This window comes from Zootoca vivipara, chromosome 16 (assembly GCF_965207765.1).
Source record: "Zootoca vivipara chromosome 16, rZooViv2.hap1.1, whole genome shotgun sequence".
In the NCBI taxonomy this organism is placed as follows: domain Eukaryota; kingdom Metazoa; phylum Chordata; class Lepidosauria; order Squamata; family Lacertidae; genus Zootoca; species Zootoca vivipara.
Window position 1 is genome coordinate 33,895,242 of NC_142599.1, and position 16,607 is coordinate 33,911,848.

Sequence of the window (16,607 nt, forward strand, 5' to 3'; positions counted from 1 at the left end):
TTGTTTTTGTTTTTTTACCTGGGAGTAAATCCCATTGAGCACAGTGGGACTTCCTTCTAAGTAGACTTGAAGACTGCACGGTTAATCTTGTTTGTTCAGTGAGAGAGGCCGTAGGCACTGTGTGAAATTTCTCAAATGAATTCGATAGAGCTTAAAGATCATAAAATTTAGAATCATAAAATTGTGGAGTTGGAAGGGGCCCCAAGAGCCATCTAGTCCAACCCCCTGCAATGCAGGAATCTCAGCTATAGCGTCCAGGACAACCAACCTCTGCTTAAAAACCTCCAAGGAAGGAGAGTCCACAACCTCCCGGGAGAAACCGTTCCACATCAAACACCTCTTATAGCCAGAAAGTTATTTCTGGTGTTCAGTCAGAATCTTCTTTCTAGTAACTTGAAGCCATTGGTTCGAGTCTTACCCTCTAGAGCAGTCTTGCTCTTCCATGTGGCGACCCTGTGGATACTTGAAGATGGCTCTCAGATTTCCTCAGTCTCCTCTTTTCCAGGCTAAACATACCCAGCTCCTTCAGCCGTTCCTCATAAGGCTTGGTTTCCAGACCCTAGATCAGGCATCCCCAAACTGCGGCCCTCCAGATGTTTGGGCCTACAACTCCCATGATCCCTAGCTAACAGGACCAGTGGTTGGGGAAGATGGGAATTGTAGTCCAAAACATCTGGAGGGCCAAAGTTTGGGGATGCCTGCCCTAGATCATCTTGGTTGCCCTTCTCTGCACACGTTCCAGCTTGTCATCAAGGCCACATTCACAACATACACCATAGTCCCAAGCAATTCTGGGAGTTGTAGTTTGTCAAGGGTGCTGAGAGTTGTTAGGAGGTTCCCCCCCTGTTCCCCTTAGAACTACAGTTCCCAGAGTGGTTTAACAATCGATTCTTCTTCCCAGGGAACTCTGGGAATTGTAACAAAAATAAGAACACATTATTGTTATGTTGAGTGTGTCTGGTGCTAGACAGAGTCCAAGAGGACAGGGCCCTGCCCCTATGAGCTTACAGTCTTGCAGATTTGACCACAGGTGAAACAATAGAAGAAGACTAGATGCCTAGGTAAACAAGGAAGTGATATGCAATGGTTAAACTCAGTTAACAGGCACATTTTGAATTTTGAGAGAGCACTGAGGGCACCTGTCACAAAATACAGTAGCTGCTTTTAGGGGAATGGACACGGCCTAACGCAGGCAACCCCAAACTGCAGCCCTCCAGATGTTATGGCCTACAACTCCCATGATCCCTAGCTAACTGGACCAGTGGTCGGGGAAGATGGGAATTGTAGTCCAAAACATCTGGAGGGCCGAAGTTTGGGGATGCCTGGCCTAACGCAAAATGGCTGCAGCATGACACAAAATTAGAGAGACAGCCACCCTGTGCAACTGTATTCTTACCACAGGAAATCAGTTATTTCCTGCTGATTCTGATTGTGGTGATTACACAATATTGATTTTTTTTACACACACAAACTGATGCTGTTGCTGTCTAACAGTTACAGGGGGCAGCATTCCTCAGTACTAGGAAAAATATGCAAGGTGGTCACAGTCACTCTCATTTTTGCAGAATTCGCTTAGGAAGTCCCTGCACATTTCCTTGTATTTATTAAGGGTGCTGAGAGTTGTTGGGGACTCATATTCCCCCTCACAGCGCTGCAATTCCCCGACTGGTTTAACAATTGATTCCTCTTCACGGGGAACGGTGGGAATTGTAGCTCTGTGAGGGGAATGTTGGCCTCCTCTGAAGAACTCTCAGCACCTTTAACGAACAACACTTCCCAGAATCCTTTGGGGGGAAGCCATGACTGTGATACCATAGTGCAGGCATAGGCAAACTCGGCCCTCCAGATGTTTTGGGACTGCAACTCCCATCATCCCTGATCACTGGTCTTGTTAGCTAGGGATGATGGGAGTTGTCGTCCCAAAACATCTGGAGGGCCGAATTTGCCTATGCATGCCATAGTGCAGGGGTTCCCAAACTAAGGTATGGGGGCAGGATGCGGCCCGCGCGAGCCAATTGTGCGGCCCTCGACAACCCCCGCCGCCTGCTCTTATCGGAGCGTCGCGGTGCGGTTGCCCATCTCCGGGTTGGCGCGGCGCCAGAAATAGCTTGTGCGTACGCGCAGGCCGGAGGGCGGGGGAGCACGCTCCCATACGAACAGGGCAGTCTCAAGCAGGTCGGGCGCCCTGGCGCTGAGGGGCGGAGATCGCTCCGGCACCCTCGCAGGACGCAGCATGGTTTCCGTGCGGCTTTGCCATGCAGCGCCACCGGGAGTCTACCTAGAGCCGGCCCTGCATACCAGCGTGCACAATCCATTTCTGGTGCCGCGCCGACCCGGAAGTGCACCGCAAATGATGTCTGCACATGCGCAGAAGCCATTTCCGGCGCTACGCCATGCAATGGGTGCCGGAGGAAGCGGCCCGAAGCCAGGTAAGTTTGGGGACCCCTGCCATAGTGCTTTAAACGAGGGTGTGAATATGGCTTAACAGAGGCAATTTTAAGTATAGGACCCAGCCAAACAGATGTGGTGGTAATAATGGTCACATACACCTTCCATTCAAAGCAATGAGAGGCTGAAACCAGTCATGGCTTTCCCCAAGGAATTATGGGAACTGTAGTTTGTTAAGGGTGCTGGGTGTAGTTTGTTAAGGCCCCTTCCCCTCGCAGAGCTACAGTTTCCAGAGTGGTTTAAGGAACAGTCCCTTCTCCTCTGGGAATTATAGCTCCGTGAGGGGAAGTGGGGTCTTCTAACCACCCTTAACAAATGTCATTTCCCAGAATCCTTTGCATGGGAAGCCGTGGCTGTTCAAAGCGGTATGATGTTGGTTCACATGCAGACTGCAGATGGGACCAATCTCTTTCTGCCCTGCCAGGGCAGAGGTCGTGGGGGGCAGCACCCACCGCTGAGGGGAGAGCTTGGCAGCTTTCTCCTCTCGATTCCATGCCGTTTGGCTAAAAGGAGAGGGTGGCACGCTGCTCCCCTTGCTTCCCGCTTTTTGCGGCGGAGCTGGAGATTCCTGGGAGCTATAAATAATGCTCCGCAACCGCGCCTTCCCACCCCACCCCACCCCAAAAGCACCAGTTCCTTCCCCCTGCTCTTCCCCGGCCAATCCTATTGTGTTCAGGAAATTGGAGCTGAGTTGGCAAGGGGCACCCTTTGCGTGGGCGGGTGGGGAAGAGGGGAACTAACAGCTGTGAGCAGAGGCGGGCAGAGAATTCCCTTCCACCAGGGCTGGGCTCGGGTGGCGCCTTGCCATCAGTGCCCCTGCAGGGATGCCAATCAGCTTGCCTTTATCCTTAGAAATCTGCTTCTTTGAAATGGGCAACATTTTGTGCTGAAACCTTTGCCAGTTCCTCCCTCTCGCTGCTCTGCTTTGAGCCCCCATGGTCTCCCAACTGGGGTGTGCCTTTTTATTTTGTTTAGGAACAGAGTTTTTATTTCTGGAGGGGGGCTGAATGCAGAGGAGCGGCTTCAAGCTGTTTATTTATTGCATGTATATCCCATCTTTTCTCCCGTACAGAGCTCAAGGTGACTTACATGACTCTCCCCCTCCTCTGTTAATCCCCATAACAACTCTGTGAGGTAGGATAGGCCAAGAGGCCCTGACCCTAGTGAGCTTCATGGCTGAGTGGGGATTTGAACCCTGGTGTCCCAGGTTGTTGTCTGTCACCCTAACCAGTGCACCACACTGCCTGTTGTTACATTTCTATCCCACTTTCCTACAGGGACCTCCAGGCAGCATACAGGTGAAACTCGGAAAGTTAGAATATCGTCGAAAAGTGCATTTATTTCAGTAATGCAACTTATTATTATTTATTTTTCTTTTAATTTTTACAAATGCTTTCTTTTGGAAATTCCGCAGTAATAAAACAAATAGTTACAATAATACAAAAATAAAGATCACTATTACATTTCATTAATTACATTCAATTTATAATTGACCCGCCTAACGACAAATAATGACAATTACAGCAAATAAAGGCTTGACATATCTTGCTTTGCATGTCATGAATTTATCTCATATATTGGTTTCACCTTTTAAGTTGCGTTACTGAAATAAATGCACTTTTCGGCGATATTCTTATTTTCCGAGTTTCACCTGTACATGGTTCTCTCTCCCTCTCCATTTTAAACTCACAACAACCCTGGAAGGTTGGATAGGCTGAGAGATTGTGGCTATTTTGTTGCCTTAGAACCGGGCCCTTGGGATCCAGGGAATTATGGGAATTGTAGTCCAGCAACATTTAAAGTAATCCAGGTGAAAATAGATTTTACGCAAAACAACAACGACCCCAAACCTCCATAGTTACATGTGAGTGGTGGTATTTTCATGGGGTTGTTATCTTCCTCTTGCTTGAGTGAAAGGCCTGAAACTAGACATAAAACAAAAAAACGGGGAGGGGGAAAAGGTTAAACCTGTTTCCCTCACATCCTCAGGTGTGGAATAATGGCAAGGGGAGAGACTAGTTCACCCCAACAGCCTTGTGAGGTAGGCCCAAGAGATGGCGACCGGCCCAAGCTGACTTTGTGAGCTTTGTGGCTGAGTGTGGGTTTGCCTGTGTCCCTTTACTATCCCAGACTAACACTCTTGAACCACTAGGCCACATGGTTAGAGTGCTGGGGTAGGACTTGGGAGACGCCAGTTTGAATCCCAGCTCAGTCACGAGTAAGGCACTTGGCTGGAGTTGAATGGATGTGGCTAGATTCCCAACTCCTATCAAACCACAGCAGCCGTGGCCAATGGTCTGATTGCTCATGTTTAGTTGATTTGATCCAGGTAGCGTTTAAAAAAGAGAGTATCAAATTTTTTTCCGATCTCTCTCTCTCGTCTCTGCCATCTTCAAATACATAGCTTTCGACCACTTGCGACCAAGTGAAGATGCCTGGGCGCCTGACATCTCTGCCATTTTGAGGCGCGTGCCTGGGGATCATTGGATCTGGACTGTTTTCACATACAGTACTAACACCCCGATCATGTAAAATTATATCAATTATATTTTATCTGCACAATTGGAATGAATTTCTGGGACCAAAATGCTATTTCTGTGCAGCCTGAGCACAAGCAGTCGCCATTAAGAAAAAGAGGTTGGAATAGGCCTATATATATATATATATATATATATATATATATATATATATATATATATATATATGGACTGTCTCTGGATCAAGCGACTTTTCTTCTTTTAAGTTCTCAAAGCTCTTAACCTAGCTCAGGGTTGACATTGAGCTAGCCAGATGTTTAACTGAGAATCAATCACAGTCAGTCATTCATCTGAAAAATAAGACTTTAGAGCCGCCGTGGCCCCATATGGCAACTAGACGTTATGTTTTGGCGACTTCAGCCTTCGTTTTAGGGAGCCATTTGGCCCCTAGCTTACATATCTGAGTTCCTAACGCTGGCAGGCTTCATGGATTAGAGAAAAGGAGAAAGGATGGAGGTGTGGATAGGGGAGTTTCCCATAAAGCGGAATGTTGGAAGGTTCAGGGCAGGCGAAAGCAACTACACTTCTCAGTACATGGTTAAAATTTTGAATTAGCTGGGCAAAATCATGGTGGGCACAGCTGTGTTCTGCCTCCACTGTTGGAATCGCTAGTGCACCTGAATACAAGTGGCTGGGAATCGCAGGTGGGGGGGGAGTTGCTGGTGCGCTCAGGCCTTGCTTGTGGGCTCCCCACCCCCGGTGTGTGTGTGTGTGTATGTGTGTGTGTGTGTGTGTTTGGCCGGCCACTGTGAGAACAGGAGGCTGGACTTGATTGGGCTGTTGGCTTGATGCAGCAGGCTGCTGTTATGTTCAGTGGGGATTGGCTATGTTCTAGATTGCAGCCTGTGGATTTTGGGAGGAAAGCAGTTGTGGGGTGGGCAGGTGCGTGTGGGGTAACGGCCGCCATTTGCTCTTTCCCCGAGCGATTTGCAAGTGGCTAATTTCAGGTCGCTTCGATCCATCCAGAGACACTAATTGGGTTTTGCGCTCGGCTCGGATGAGAAATATCTAAAGCCTCGAGAGGGTCAGGGCAGGAGTGTGTGCTCCTTGCGGAAGGTACTAAGCATAATGAGGCTTTAATGCCTTTTTTGGTAAATGAAGGGGCTCTTTCCAACGGAGGGCTAACTCCTCTGTTCCTCAACAAGGGAGACAGAAATCGATGGACAGTAATGGAGAGGATCAGAAGGAAATCGTTCTGAGAAATAACTTTGGGTTCTCCGCTGCCTGGAGGGCCTCTCCTTTAAGCTCTCCTAGAAATTGCCAACAGTCCTTTGCTCTGTGGGGCTCCTGTGCCTTTCTTAACAGCTGCAAAAATCCACCGGGCATGTTTTACCTCTCCCCATCATCAGCCCTGTTGGATTTCTGCAGGAGGAAGGGAGATAACACAGGTTCACCAACGCTTTCTAAGACCCCCCCCACTGCCCAGTGGGTCGGGAAACAGCTGATTAAGCAATAAAGAGGGGTGTGGGTGTGGGGTGCATTGTGATCCCCACTTTCTTAGTCACACCCACTGCCAACATGAGGACCCTGCAGGATTTTGCTCTGAGCGGATGTGGCCCCCCAGAAAAGCTAGCTGCCTTTGTCTGAAACGTTTTCTTCCCACTTAGCGGAGCTCTCAGCTCTCTTCCCCTTTGACAGGGAGCTGCTTTTCGATGAATAAAAATAATAAACGGGGTGCTCCTGAGCACATGCCGAGTGCAGCCCTCATAAATGCATCTCACGGCAAGTAGAGCAGCAGCAGCAGCAGCAGCGAAATGCTGCTAGATGCTTATTCTGCTTTTGCACCCTGAAAAAGAATAAATCTTTATTTCTTTTTCAGTAAAATGAAAGAAGCCGGAGGGAGTGAGGGCAGGGAGAACGGAACACAACAGCCAATACAAGCACGGTGGAGAAATGGAAAGGACACAGTTATTACCCAAGTAATATCCTAAACTAATGAGTGTGTGTGCACAGGAAAGTGTACTGGGGCCACCAAGGACGCAATTACCATTAAAAAACAAAAATCAGTGAGGGATGTGTGCTCAGTAAATGAGGGCATGGATGAGAATGGTGATTATTTTCGTTCCAAGCTTTATTTTGCCCTCCAGAAACAGCAGGCAAGGGGGTTTACATCCTTTATGGACACTGCGTCCCTTGCAGAAGCAACTGATGGAACAAAATGCTTGTTAAGAAATCGAAATGCCTTTGCACTTCTTTGTGGCTTATTCTTTTTGGAGGGGGGAGATAAGGAGACACGACTGGATCGCTTTTATTTGACATTAAAGGACCCAAGGATGGGGAAGCGTGTAAAGCCCCACCCCACCCCCCGGGCCCGCTGCTGTTTCAGAATCATTCAAAATCATCTCCCCAGTTCAAGATGTCCTTAGTTGCTGAGAAATGAGGCTGCAATCCTCACCCCACTTACCGGGGAGTAAGCCCCATTGAATTCAGTAGAACTCCCTTCTGTGTAGATGTGGTTAGGTCTCTGGTGCAAGTTAATAAATAGTCCACATGGGATGAAGGAGCGTCTCCACCCCCATCGGTCAGCCCGGACACGGAGGTCCTCCTCCGAGGGTCTTCTGCTGGTTCCTTCCCTGCGAGAAGTGAGGTTACAGGAAACCAAGCAGAGGGCCTTCTCGGTGGTGGCGCCCGCCCTGTGGAACGCCCTCCCATCAGATGTCAAGGAAATAAACAACTATGTTTAGGGAAGTTTTTAATGTTTGATGTTTTGTCGTGTTTTTAATATTCTGTGGGGAGCCGCCCAGAGTGGCTGGGGAAACCCAGCCAGATGGGTGGGGTATTATTAATAATAATAATAAATAATAATAATAATAAAATGATCCATGGGGTCTCTTCCAACTCTATAGTTCTATGATTCTTTTTTTAAAGTGGTATGATACTGCTTTATATGTATGGTGCAGATAGCGGCCGCAGTTAATGTTGATTTCAATGAAGGTACCATGAGTTGGACTAGCATAGGTTGCAACCCTATTACAGTATTATGGCTACTATCCATGACCCTAAAATACCCTTCTGCCTCACACCCCCTGTGGGCCTGCTCTGCAGGGTTATTGTGTGTGTTGCTTTAATCTTTACAGCTAACCTCTCCCTTCCTTCTTGGTTTGACAGGGCTCCATGTTCTCTCTGGCTCTCAAATGCCTTATCAGCCTTTCCACCATCATCTTGCTGGGACTCATCATTGCCTATCACACCCGAGAAGTTCAGGTAATGCCCCTGCGGTCCTATGAGTTGATGTTAGATTGTAAAAGGTAAAGGGACCCCTGACCATTAGGTCCAGTCGTGACCGACTCTGGGGTTGCGCGCTCATCTCGCATTATTGGCCGAGGGAGCCGGCGTATAGCTTCCGGGTCATGTGGCCAGCATGATAAAGCCGCTTCTGGCAAACCAGAGCAGCACATGGAAACACCGTTTACCTTCCCGCTGTAGCAGTACCTATTTATCTACTTGCATTTTGACATGCTTTCGAACTGCTAGGTTGGCAGGAGCTGGGACCAAGCAACGGGAGCTCACCCCGTCACAGGGATTCGAACCGCCGACCTTCTGGTCAGCAAGCCCAAGGCTCAGTGGTTTAACCACAGCGCCACCTGGGTCCCATATGATGTTAGATTGAGGTCTCTATTATTATTATTATTATTATTATTATTATTATTATTATTATTATTATTATTTAGTATTGCCAATTGCTTGAAGTTAAAGGTTTCAGCGGAACAGCAGTCTTCTCCGGCTGGCAGTGCCTGATGGGATTTGTAGTCCAAAAACACCCAGAGGGCACCCGTGCTGGAGATGACTTTTTTGTGTATTTATTCATTTTTAATTTAACACAGTTTATTTATATACTGTTTTTTTTACCTTCAAGGGACCCCGAATGCAAGGAATGGCATATTAAAACGAAATACACACACAGCAGGGTGTGATAAAAGTGGCATAAGTCAAGCTCTTCTTAAGGACTAGAAACCCCGAATGCAAGGAATGGCATATTAAAACGAAATATACACACAGCAGGGTGTGATAAAAGTGGCATAAGTCAAGCTCTTCTTAAGGACTAGAAACCCCGAGTAGACTTTTGAAACCCCAAACAAGTCTATTAATATTTCTTCTTTATGCTTCAGTGAAGAGTTTCATTCGGGCTTTTCTGTACGCCACCTTGGAATCTTTGAGGAATGGCAGCTCAAAGATTTGAAGCTGCAAAAACTGTGGTCTTTTAGGGGTTGTCTGTGAATATTGGCCATTCTGGTTGGGGCGGATGAGAGTCGGGGACAGCAACATTGGGAGGGTCGCTGCCCACCCTTGCTTTAAATGAAGAGTTTTGTGGGTGCAACTTGAAGTAACCCCAAGGCATAGAAGGAAGGGGACTGGAATGAGGCCTGACAACATGGACCAGCCCGAAGGGGCAATTCTTATTTATTAAATTTATATACCGCCCTATACCCGCAGGTCTCAGGGCGGGCAATAAGTGTGGGGAGGGAGTTTGTCTTTGGGGTTTAGGCTTTGCTTTGCAGCTCCCCCTCTCGCCCCTTTGACGCCATCCTGCCAGTAAAACCAGATCCCTCCCTGCCTCTCCCTCAAAATTTGGGGTTTCTTTAGAGCAGGGGTCAGCAACCTTTTTCAGCCATGGGCCGGTCCACTGTCCCTCAGACCATGTGGTGGGCCGGACTATATTTTGGGGGGGAAAATGAACAAATTCCTATGCCCCACAAACAACCCAGAGATGCAGTTTAAATAAAAGCACACATTCTACTCATGTAAAAACACACTGATTCCTGAACCGTCCGCGGGCCGCATCCGGCCCCCGGGCCTTAAGTTGCCTATCCCTGCCTTAGAGAGCTGATTTTCGCATCTGTGCTAGTAAAAAAATATGTGTGGATGTGTTTGGGGAGGGCGCTTCCCCTTTCTCCTCTTCCCCAAAATGCTTTGTGATCAGTAGGAAATGTTCCATGGACCCAAATGGCTTGAGATCCCATCTTTTTTTGGGTGGGTGGGTGGGGGTAGCCCAATGGGTGACAGCTAGGCCTCCTCGTTGCCACTGTCTGGCTGTGGGTTGCCAAGGTTACCAGAGCAATTGACACTGCTGCCTTGCATTTTTGTTTTTGCTCATTGCATCTTCTCCTGCCCCCTTCTAGCAGCCTTAAATCTGGTGTCAGAATCAGGCTCTGGGTTTATTTGGTTTTTTTTAGTGGGGTGGTGGTATGGGCATTAAACTAAACCCACAACCTTTCATGCCAGCCTCATCTTTCCCATGAGGCATCTCCTCCTCCTCCTCCTTTTTTAAAAAAAGTTAGACACCACATGTGTAGATTAGGTCTTGCCTCTGAACATGTGCAGAGTGCCTCTCAAACGTTGCAGAAACCAAGTGGGCGAGAGGCATGGAAGTGGGTTGGGAGGGTTCCAACTTCAGCGCGTGGCGATACCTGACGTTTTTATGTATATACGAAGATAATTGGGTGGAAGAGGGGATTTTATTATTAATTACAGTGGTACCTCTACTTACGAATTTAATGCGTTCCGAACACACATTTGTAAGTTGAAAAAATTTGTAAGTCGAATCCCATAGGAATGCATTGGGAGAAAATATTCGTAAGTAGAAGCAACCCTATCTAAAAATTCGTAAGTAGAAAAAATCCTATCTCAGCCACATCCAAGATGGCGGACGGAGCTCCATTCGTAAGTAGAAACATTCGTAAGTAGAGTTATTCGTAAGTAGAGGTACCACTGTATTAGATTTCTTCCCTGGCCTTCACTGTTAGTAAGGCGACATCAGTAGACACCTTCAGACGGGCTCATTGACAGCACTGATCACCGAGCCCCTCTTTGAAAAGGAACATTCAGGAGCTCTCTTGAACCTTCCCAATGCTCCGTTGGAACGGTGCCTTCTCTTTTCTTTTTTGCAGAAAACAGTCTCACAGGCCAAATTAGGAGCCGTGTTGGGCTTACTAAGATCTGTAGGCTGAATGTTCCCTACCCCTTTCCTATTCCAGCCATGACTTGACTCTGGCTCATTTACATCTCCCCCCCCCCCCCCAGCTGCTGTTATTTAAAAGCAATGAAAGAGGACCCGGGGAACAATTTACACTGTTTTTTCTTTCATTCTGTATTCTGTTTGGCCTTGGCTTAGAAAACCCACTCCATTCCCCTCCACAAACGAGTCTACCCAGTGGTCCCCTCTGAATCCACCCTTGCTGGGGTCACCCTGACCCCATTGCTCATCTCCTCCTTCCCCACAGATTTTATTAGCACTGCAGCGTGCCAGGAAAGCAATGGGAGAAGGAATTACTCCTTCAGCTGTGTGTGTTTTCCTTGCTTGTTAAATGGGAACCGCTGCCAGATGGAACTGATTCTCGGTCTGAAGCATTCATGAGGGTCTTTGGGTCCAGGCTTGGTGTTTGTTGGGTGTAGGCAACTGGCATTTTTGAAGTCACACTCCCCATCGCAACCCCCACCTCACAGAGACTTCCCCTATTGCAAATTGCATTTGTCTCTGTGCATTTCAATCTTATTTTGTTGATTTATAGCAGGCACAGGCAAACCCAGCCCTCCAGATGCTTTGAGACTACAATTCCCATCATCCCTGACCACTGGTCCTGTTAGCTGGGATGATGGGAGTTGTAGTCCCAAAACATCTGGAGGGCTGAGTTTTCCTATGCCTGATTTATAGGCTTGCCAGACTCAATAGAGGACAGGACTGCTGTGCCTTGAATTGCCCTGCTCTCTTTTGAGTCTGGAAACCTTAAAGAGAAACCAGCGGTCACCCTTTGCTTGGAAATTAAACAAAGGGTCTGCTGGTTTCTCTTTAAGGTTTCCATTCTCAAAATAGAGCAGTGCAATTAAAGGCACAGAAGTCCTGTCCTCTATTGAGTCTGGCAATCCTACTGATTTATAGCATTTTCACCCCACCCTTTAGCCAAAAAGGCACTCCAAAAGGGGTGAAGTTTGTCCCTGTGCCTCCAGATATCAAGCACGAAGTTGGGGGTGATCTCCAGAACCCCCCACCCCTTTTCCCAGCTCTAGGCTTGGGGCCGGGGAGGTAGTTTTGGGGGACTGATCCTGTAATGTAACTGTCTCTCTGAACCACTGCAAGTGGACCCAAAGCAACTGGGGAAATCGGCTGCATTGTGATGTCATGGTAAACTGTGGTTTGTCATTTTGGGATTGAACCAAGCTTCTAATGGGCTTCTGATGCCCCGCCCCCTTTTCACCTCCATTTTTGAACAGTTTAACCAAAGTTTAGGGTGTGGGTGCAATCTTAACTGTGGTTTGTTTGGAACAAGCTGACTTTGTAAACTGTGGTTTGAAGTTGGCTTGTTTCAGACAAACCACAGTTTTTTCGGGTAACAAGGCACACTGTAGTTAATCAAAACTGGAGGAGGAAACCTTGAAACTTTTCCTGGTCAGACTAGCAGTGAGGTGGGGAATAGAAAGAGCATAAGCCCAGGGTGGAAATTGGGTTTGCTCCCATTTTGATAAAACCATGGTTTGTTGTGATGTCCAAAGGCAACTGCCCTCCAACAGAATTGTGGCCCTCTGTTTCTGTACTTATGCAATTGCTTAAGTAGGCATTCAACAAATGTAGCAACTCAGAATGCTGCTGCTCTTTACGAAGAGAAGCTTCAGATTTTGAGTTTCTGCCCGTCAGACACTAAAAATAAATTGTGTTTGAGAGATTTTGTTTGTGATGAGCCTGCACACTTGCCTACGTCTTTCGGGCTTCTCGGAGCTAATGATATTTTGTCCACTGAACTCCTTTTTGCTGTTGTCATTGCTGAGTTTTCTGTGTGCTTGTCTTGCTGAGTGTTTTATTTTTAGAATGCATTTTTACATAAGCCAACGAATCTGGGAAAGGTAGCATAGAAAGTTTTAAATAAATTAAGCACACCCACCCAACCCAAATTTGTATATCTAGTAAAAGCTGCCTTGATAAATAAAATAGATCCAAATTTGCATGTGCCCATTGGCATACATTATTTTACTTCTCTCGTGGCTCTCGCTTCTGAAATTTCAACTTTCGGCCCATGTATTTTTAAAACACCTATCTTGAGGTCTAGAACCATACTTTTAAGAAAAAGAAAGAAAGAAATTGGATATTTCTGGATGTGGAGTTACTCACCTGGTATAAAGCCTGCATTCTGCAATTATGGGGTCTCCAGAACCATCACCTCTCTAAGATTTTGGATTTCATCCTTCCCTAATCTGGGACCAGCCCACCCCCATAAGGCAGGGGGAGGCAACTGGAGGCAGGATCTGCAGGATGTTCCCTCGCCCCCTTCTTTCCTGGTGCCATTTTTCTGGGTGCTTGTCTTGCTGATTGTTCAAATATATGAAAGGATGTCATATGGAGGAGGGAGAAAGGTTGTTTTCTGCTGCTCCAGAGAAGCGGACACGGAGCAATGGATTCAAACTTCAAGAAAGAAGATTCCACCTAAACATTAGGAAGAACTTCCTGACAGTAAGAGCTGTTCGGCAGTGGAATTTGCTGCCAAGGAGTGTGGTGGAGTCTCCTTCTTTGGAGGTCTTTAAGCAGAGGCTTGACAGGCATATGTCAGGAATGCTTTGATGGTGTTTCCTGCTTGGCAGGGGGTTGGACTGGATGGCCCTTGTGGTCTCTTCCAACTCTATGATTCTATGATTTTGGAGTCTGCCTCAGGTGCCAAAATGTCTTGGCATGGCGCTGGGTTCTCCTGTTGGCCGTTCCCCAGCTGTGACAGTGGCTGTGTTCTACCTGCATGACCGCAGGCAGCAATGCTTCTGAATGGATACCAGTTGCTCTTGTGCCCTTCAAAACCTGTTTTTCCAATAAGAGTATGCTGGCTGCTGTTTCAGTGTTGGCCACCAGCTCTCCCTCGGGGCTAGACTGGTGCCTGTTAACGGATTGCAGCTCTTTAGAGGGTCGTGTTCTGTTTGGGAGTGGGCTGTTCCTATCAATTTGGAGCGAGTCTGCTCCCTCGCTTCAGTTGTTTGTAAATGTGTCGCTGGGGGGAATTGGGGGCACATTTGTCCGTTGTCAGGCAGCTGTCAGCGGTCCTAAGACCTAATGAAGAAGTGGAAGGCTGTAGGGGTGGGAGTGCAGAGTTAACCCTCGATGTCATGGACTGGCTGGGTGCAGAGGAGAGGTGGGAGGCACCAGCATAGCTGTCAAGTTCTCCCTTTTTTAAAGGGAAATTCCCTTATGCTGAATAGGCTTCCTCGCGAGAAAAGGGAGAACTTGACAGCTATGGGCACCAGCCGGGGAACCCCCAAGGGAAGAAGGCTTAGAGCTTGGGGGTGGGTGGTGGGACGACGAGAGGTGGCCAGAGGGAGAAGACTGGGAGGAGGTGGTGTCCGAAGCTGAAGAGGTAACAGGGTTTAGTGAGCTGGGAGAGTCTGTGGCAGAGAGAAGTCCAGAAACAGAAGCAGTAGCAGGAGGGAGGCCAAGAAAGCGTCTGGCTGGCAAGCGTCTGGCTGGCAAAGAAACAAGGGTGTCCCCCTCCTGCTGTGACCAGCTTCCTCTCCCACTCTCTTCCAGGACCAGGAGAGGTATGAAGTGGGAGGAGCAAAGGCAGGTGTGCTGGCATAGTCTCAGATTGCTTGTGAAGGATTGAGGCAGCTGTGGGAAGCCTCCACAACTGCCTCGTAGGGGCAAGACCTACTGAGAAGTTGCTGTGCTCATTAGGCCTGGCCCTCCTGAGCAGACCTTCTTTCTTCTAATAAAGAGTTGTCTTCACTTACTCCATGTGGCTTATTGCTGGCTCGCTTCTGACACTTAGGGTGGTCTTTCTCTCTCTACAGTGGTACCTTGGTTTTCGAACAGCTTAGTTCTCCAACATCTTGGATCCCGAACGCAGCAAACCCAGAAGTGACCGTTCCTGTTTGCAAACTTTTTTTCGGAAGCTGAACCTGCTCCGTTTTCAGTACAGTGGTACCTCTACTTACGAATTTAATGCGTTTCGAACGCACATTCGTAAGTCGAAAAAAAATGTAAGTCGAATCCCATAGGAATGCATTGGGATAAAAAAATTCATAAGTCGAAGCAACCCTATCTAAAAATTCGTAAGTACAAAAAATCCTATCTAAACCGCACCCAAGATGGCGGACGGAGCTCCGTTCGTAAGTAGAAACATTCGTAAGTAGAGTTATTTGTAAGTAGAGGTACCACTGTATTCCACATCCAATTAGAGTGTTCCTCTTCCTGTTTGAGTGTTGCATTTCTGATTTGAGTCCCCCACTTCAGATTAGATATTTGGAGCTTATATTTGGTAATTTTGTTTTTGTTTTCGCGTTTTGTTTGGCTTTTTCGGTTAATTTGTTTTTGTGACTGTGTAGAACCCAGTTCAGCTACTGATAGATTGATTGCGTGACTGTGGAAATGGATAAAAGCTGCAAAGCCAAGAGAACCATTAACAGAACAACAATAGAAGTAGTAAAACGCATGTTAAATTTCAGTTTTAGGGCTTGCTTTTGAAGTCTGGAACAGATCGATCCATTTTGCATTACTTTCTATGGGAAAGCGCTCCTTGGTTTTGGAACGCTTTGGTTTTGGAACAGATTTCCAGAACGGATTAATACCATAGCTCTGCATACAGAAAGTCTCAGTGGGGCAGCCCCCAGTCCCCTCAGCTTAAAGGATTTGGAAATTAGGGGTGGGGAGCCTCCACCCTGGGGCCAAATACAGACCGTGAGACCTCCCTGTCTGACCCTCAGGACTCTACCTGCGTTAGTTGCTCCGCCCACTTTTTGCCTCTGGCCCCACCCACTACTGTCATATGCCTCTCTGTTCCCGGAAGGCTGCCCAGGAGGGAATGCCGCCCTCATGCTCAAAAGGGTGTGTCATACAATCGTAGCATGGGGACAGCTTTGTTTAGCACTGCTGTTAATGGGGCTGCCTTGATTATTGAATGAGCTGTCAGAGCGACTCATAAAACAATGTTCCTTTGATGGACCCCCGTGGGCGATTTACCTGCAGGGATGGAAGTCGGATGTGCTCTAGGCGTGGGTGGCGAGGTATAAGAAACAGCAGTTTTGGAATAACATGCACCAAAATTCATTAAATCTGTCAAAAGAGCAGTTTCCTGCAAGGCACCCAAACCCTCATATAATGTGAAGGAGATAAATCATTAGTTTTATCATTCACGAAAGTGATAAAATTTCCAAAATTATACCATATTTTTTCTGTGTATAAGACTAGGTTTTTTCCCTTGAAAAAATATAAAAAATTAGGGGGCGTCTTATACTCTGGGCCATCACCCCCCATTTTCTTAGATCTGATTCCCCCAAAATAGGGGGGCGTCTTATGCATGGGGGCTTCTTATAGATGGCAAAATATGGTCTATATTGCTTGTCCCCTGATTACTTTCAGTTATGTCAGTTTTCCTTGAAGTTGTGTAGGAGACTTTAAATCCCTGGAACAGCTCAGTCGGTAAGAGCATGAGACTCTTAATCGCAGGGTCAGGGGTTCGAGCCTGATGTTGGGCAAAAAAGATTCCTGCATGGCCCGGGGTTGGACTAGATGACCCTTGGGGGTCCCTTCCAACTCTACGTTTCTGCGAGTGGTTCGGAGGGTGTACGACACAGCTGCATCTAGCAGAGCCTGGTGTGGACAGGAGCCTATGATCCAGCCTGAGGCTGGGGTGGCTTGCACGCTATTGCACAGAT

At 47.4% G+C, this 16,607-nt stretch overlaps 1 protein-coding gene across 2 annotated transcripts in view; it reads left to right on the forward strand.

The window, feature by feature from the left end:
* KCNN3 (potassium calcium-activated channel subfamily N member 3) overlaps positions 1-16,607 on the forward strand; it is a 98,503-nt gene that overhangs the window by 8,975 nt on the left and 72,921 nt on the right. The window contains exons 1-2 of one of the 2 annotated variants that reach the window (XM_060269990.2): positions 6,814-6,904; positions 8,094-8,189. In XM_060269990.2, the coding sequence (XP_060125973.1) occupies positions 8,100-8,189 (90 nt within the window). In that variant the 5' untranslated portion in view covers positions 6,814-6,904; positions 8,094-8,099. Of the gene's footprint in view, positions 1-6,813; positions 6,905-8,093; positions 8,190-16,607 lie in introns of those variants that run through there. The other variant, XM_060269989.2, reaches the window with a different exon arrangement.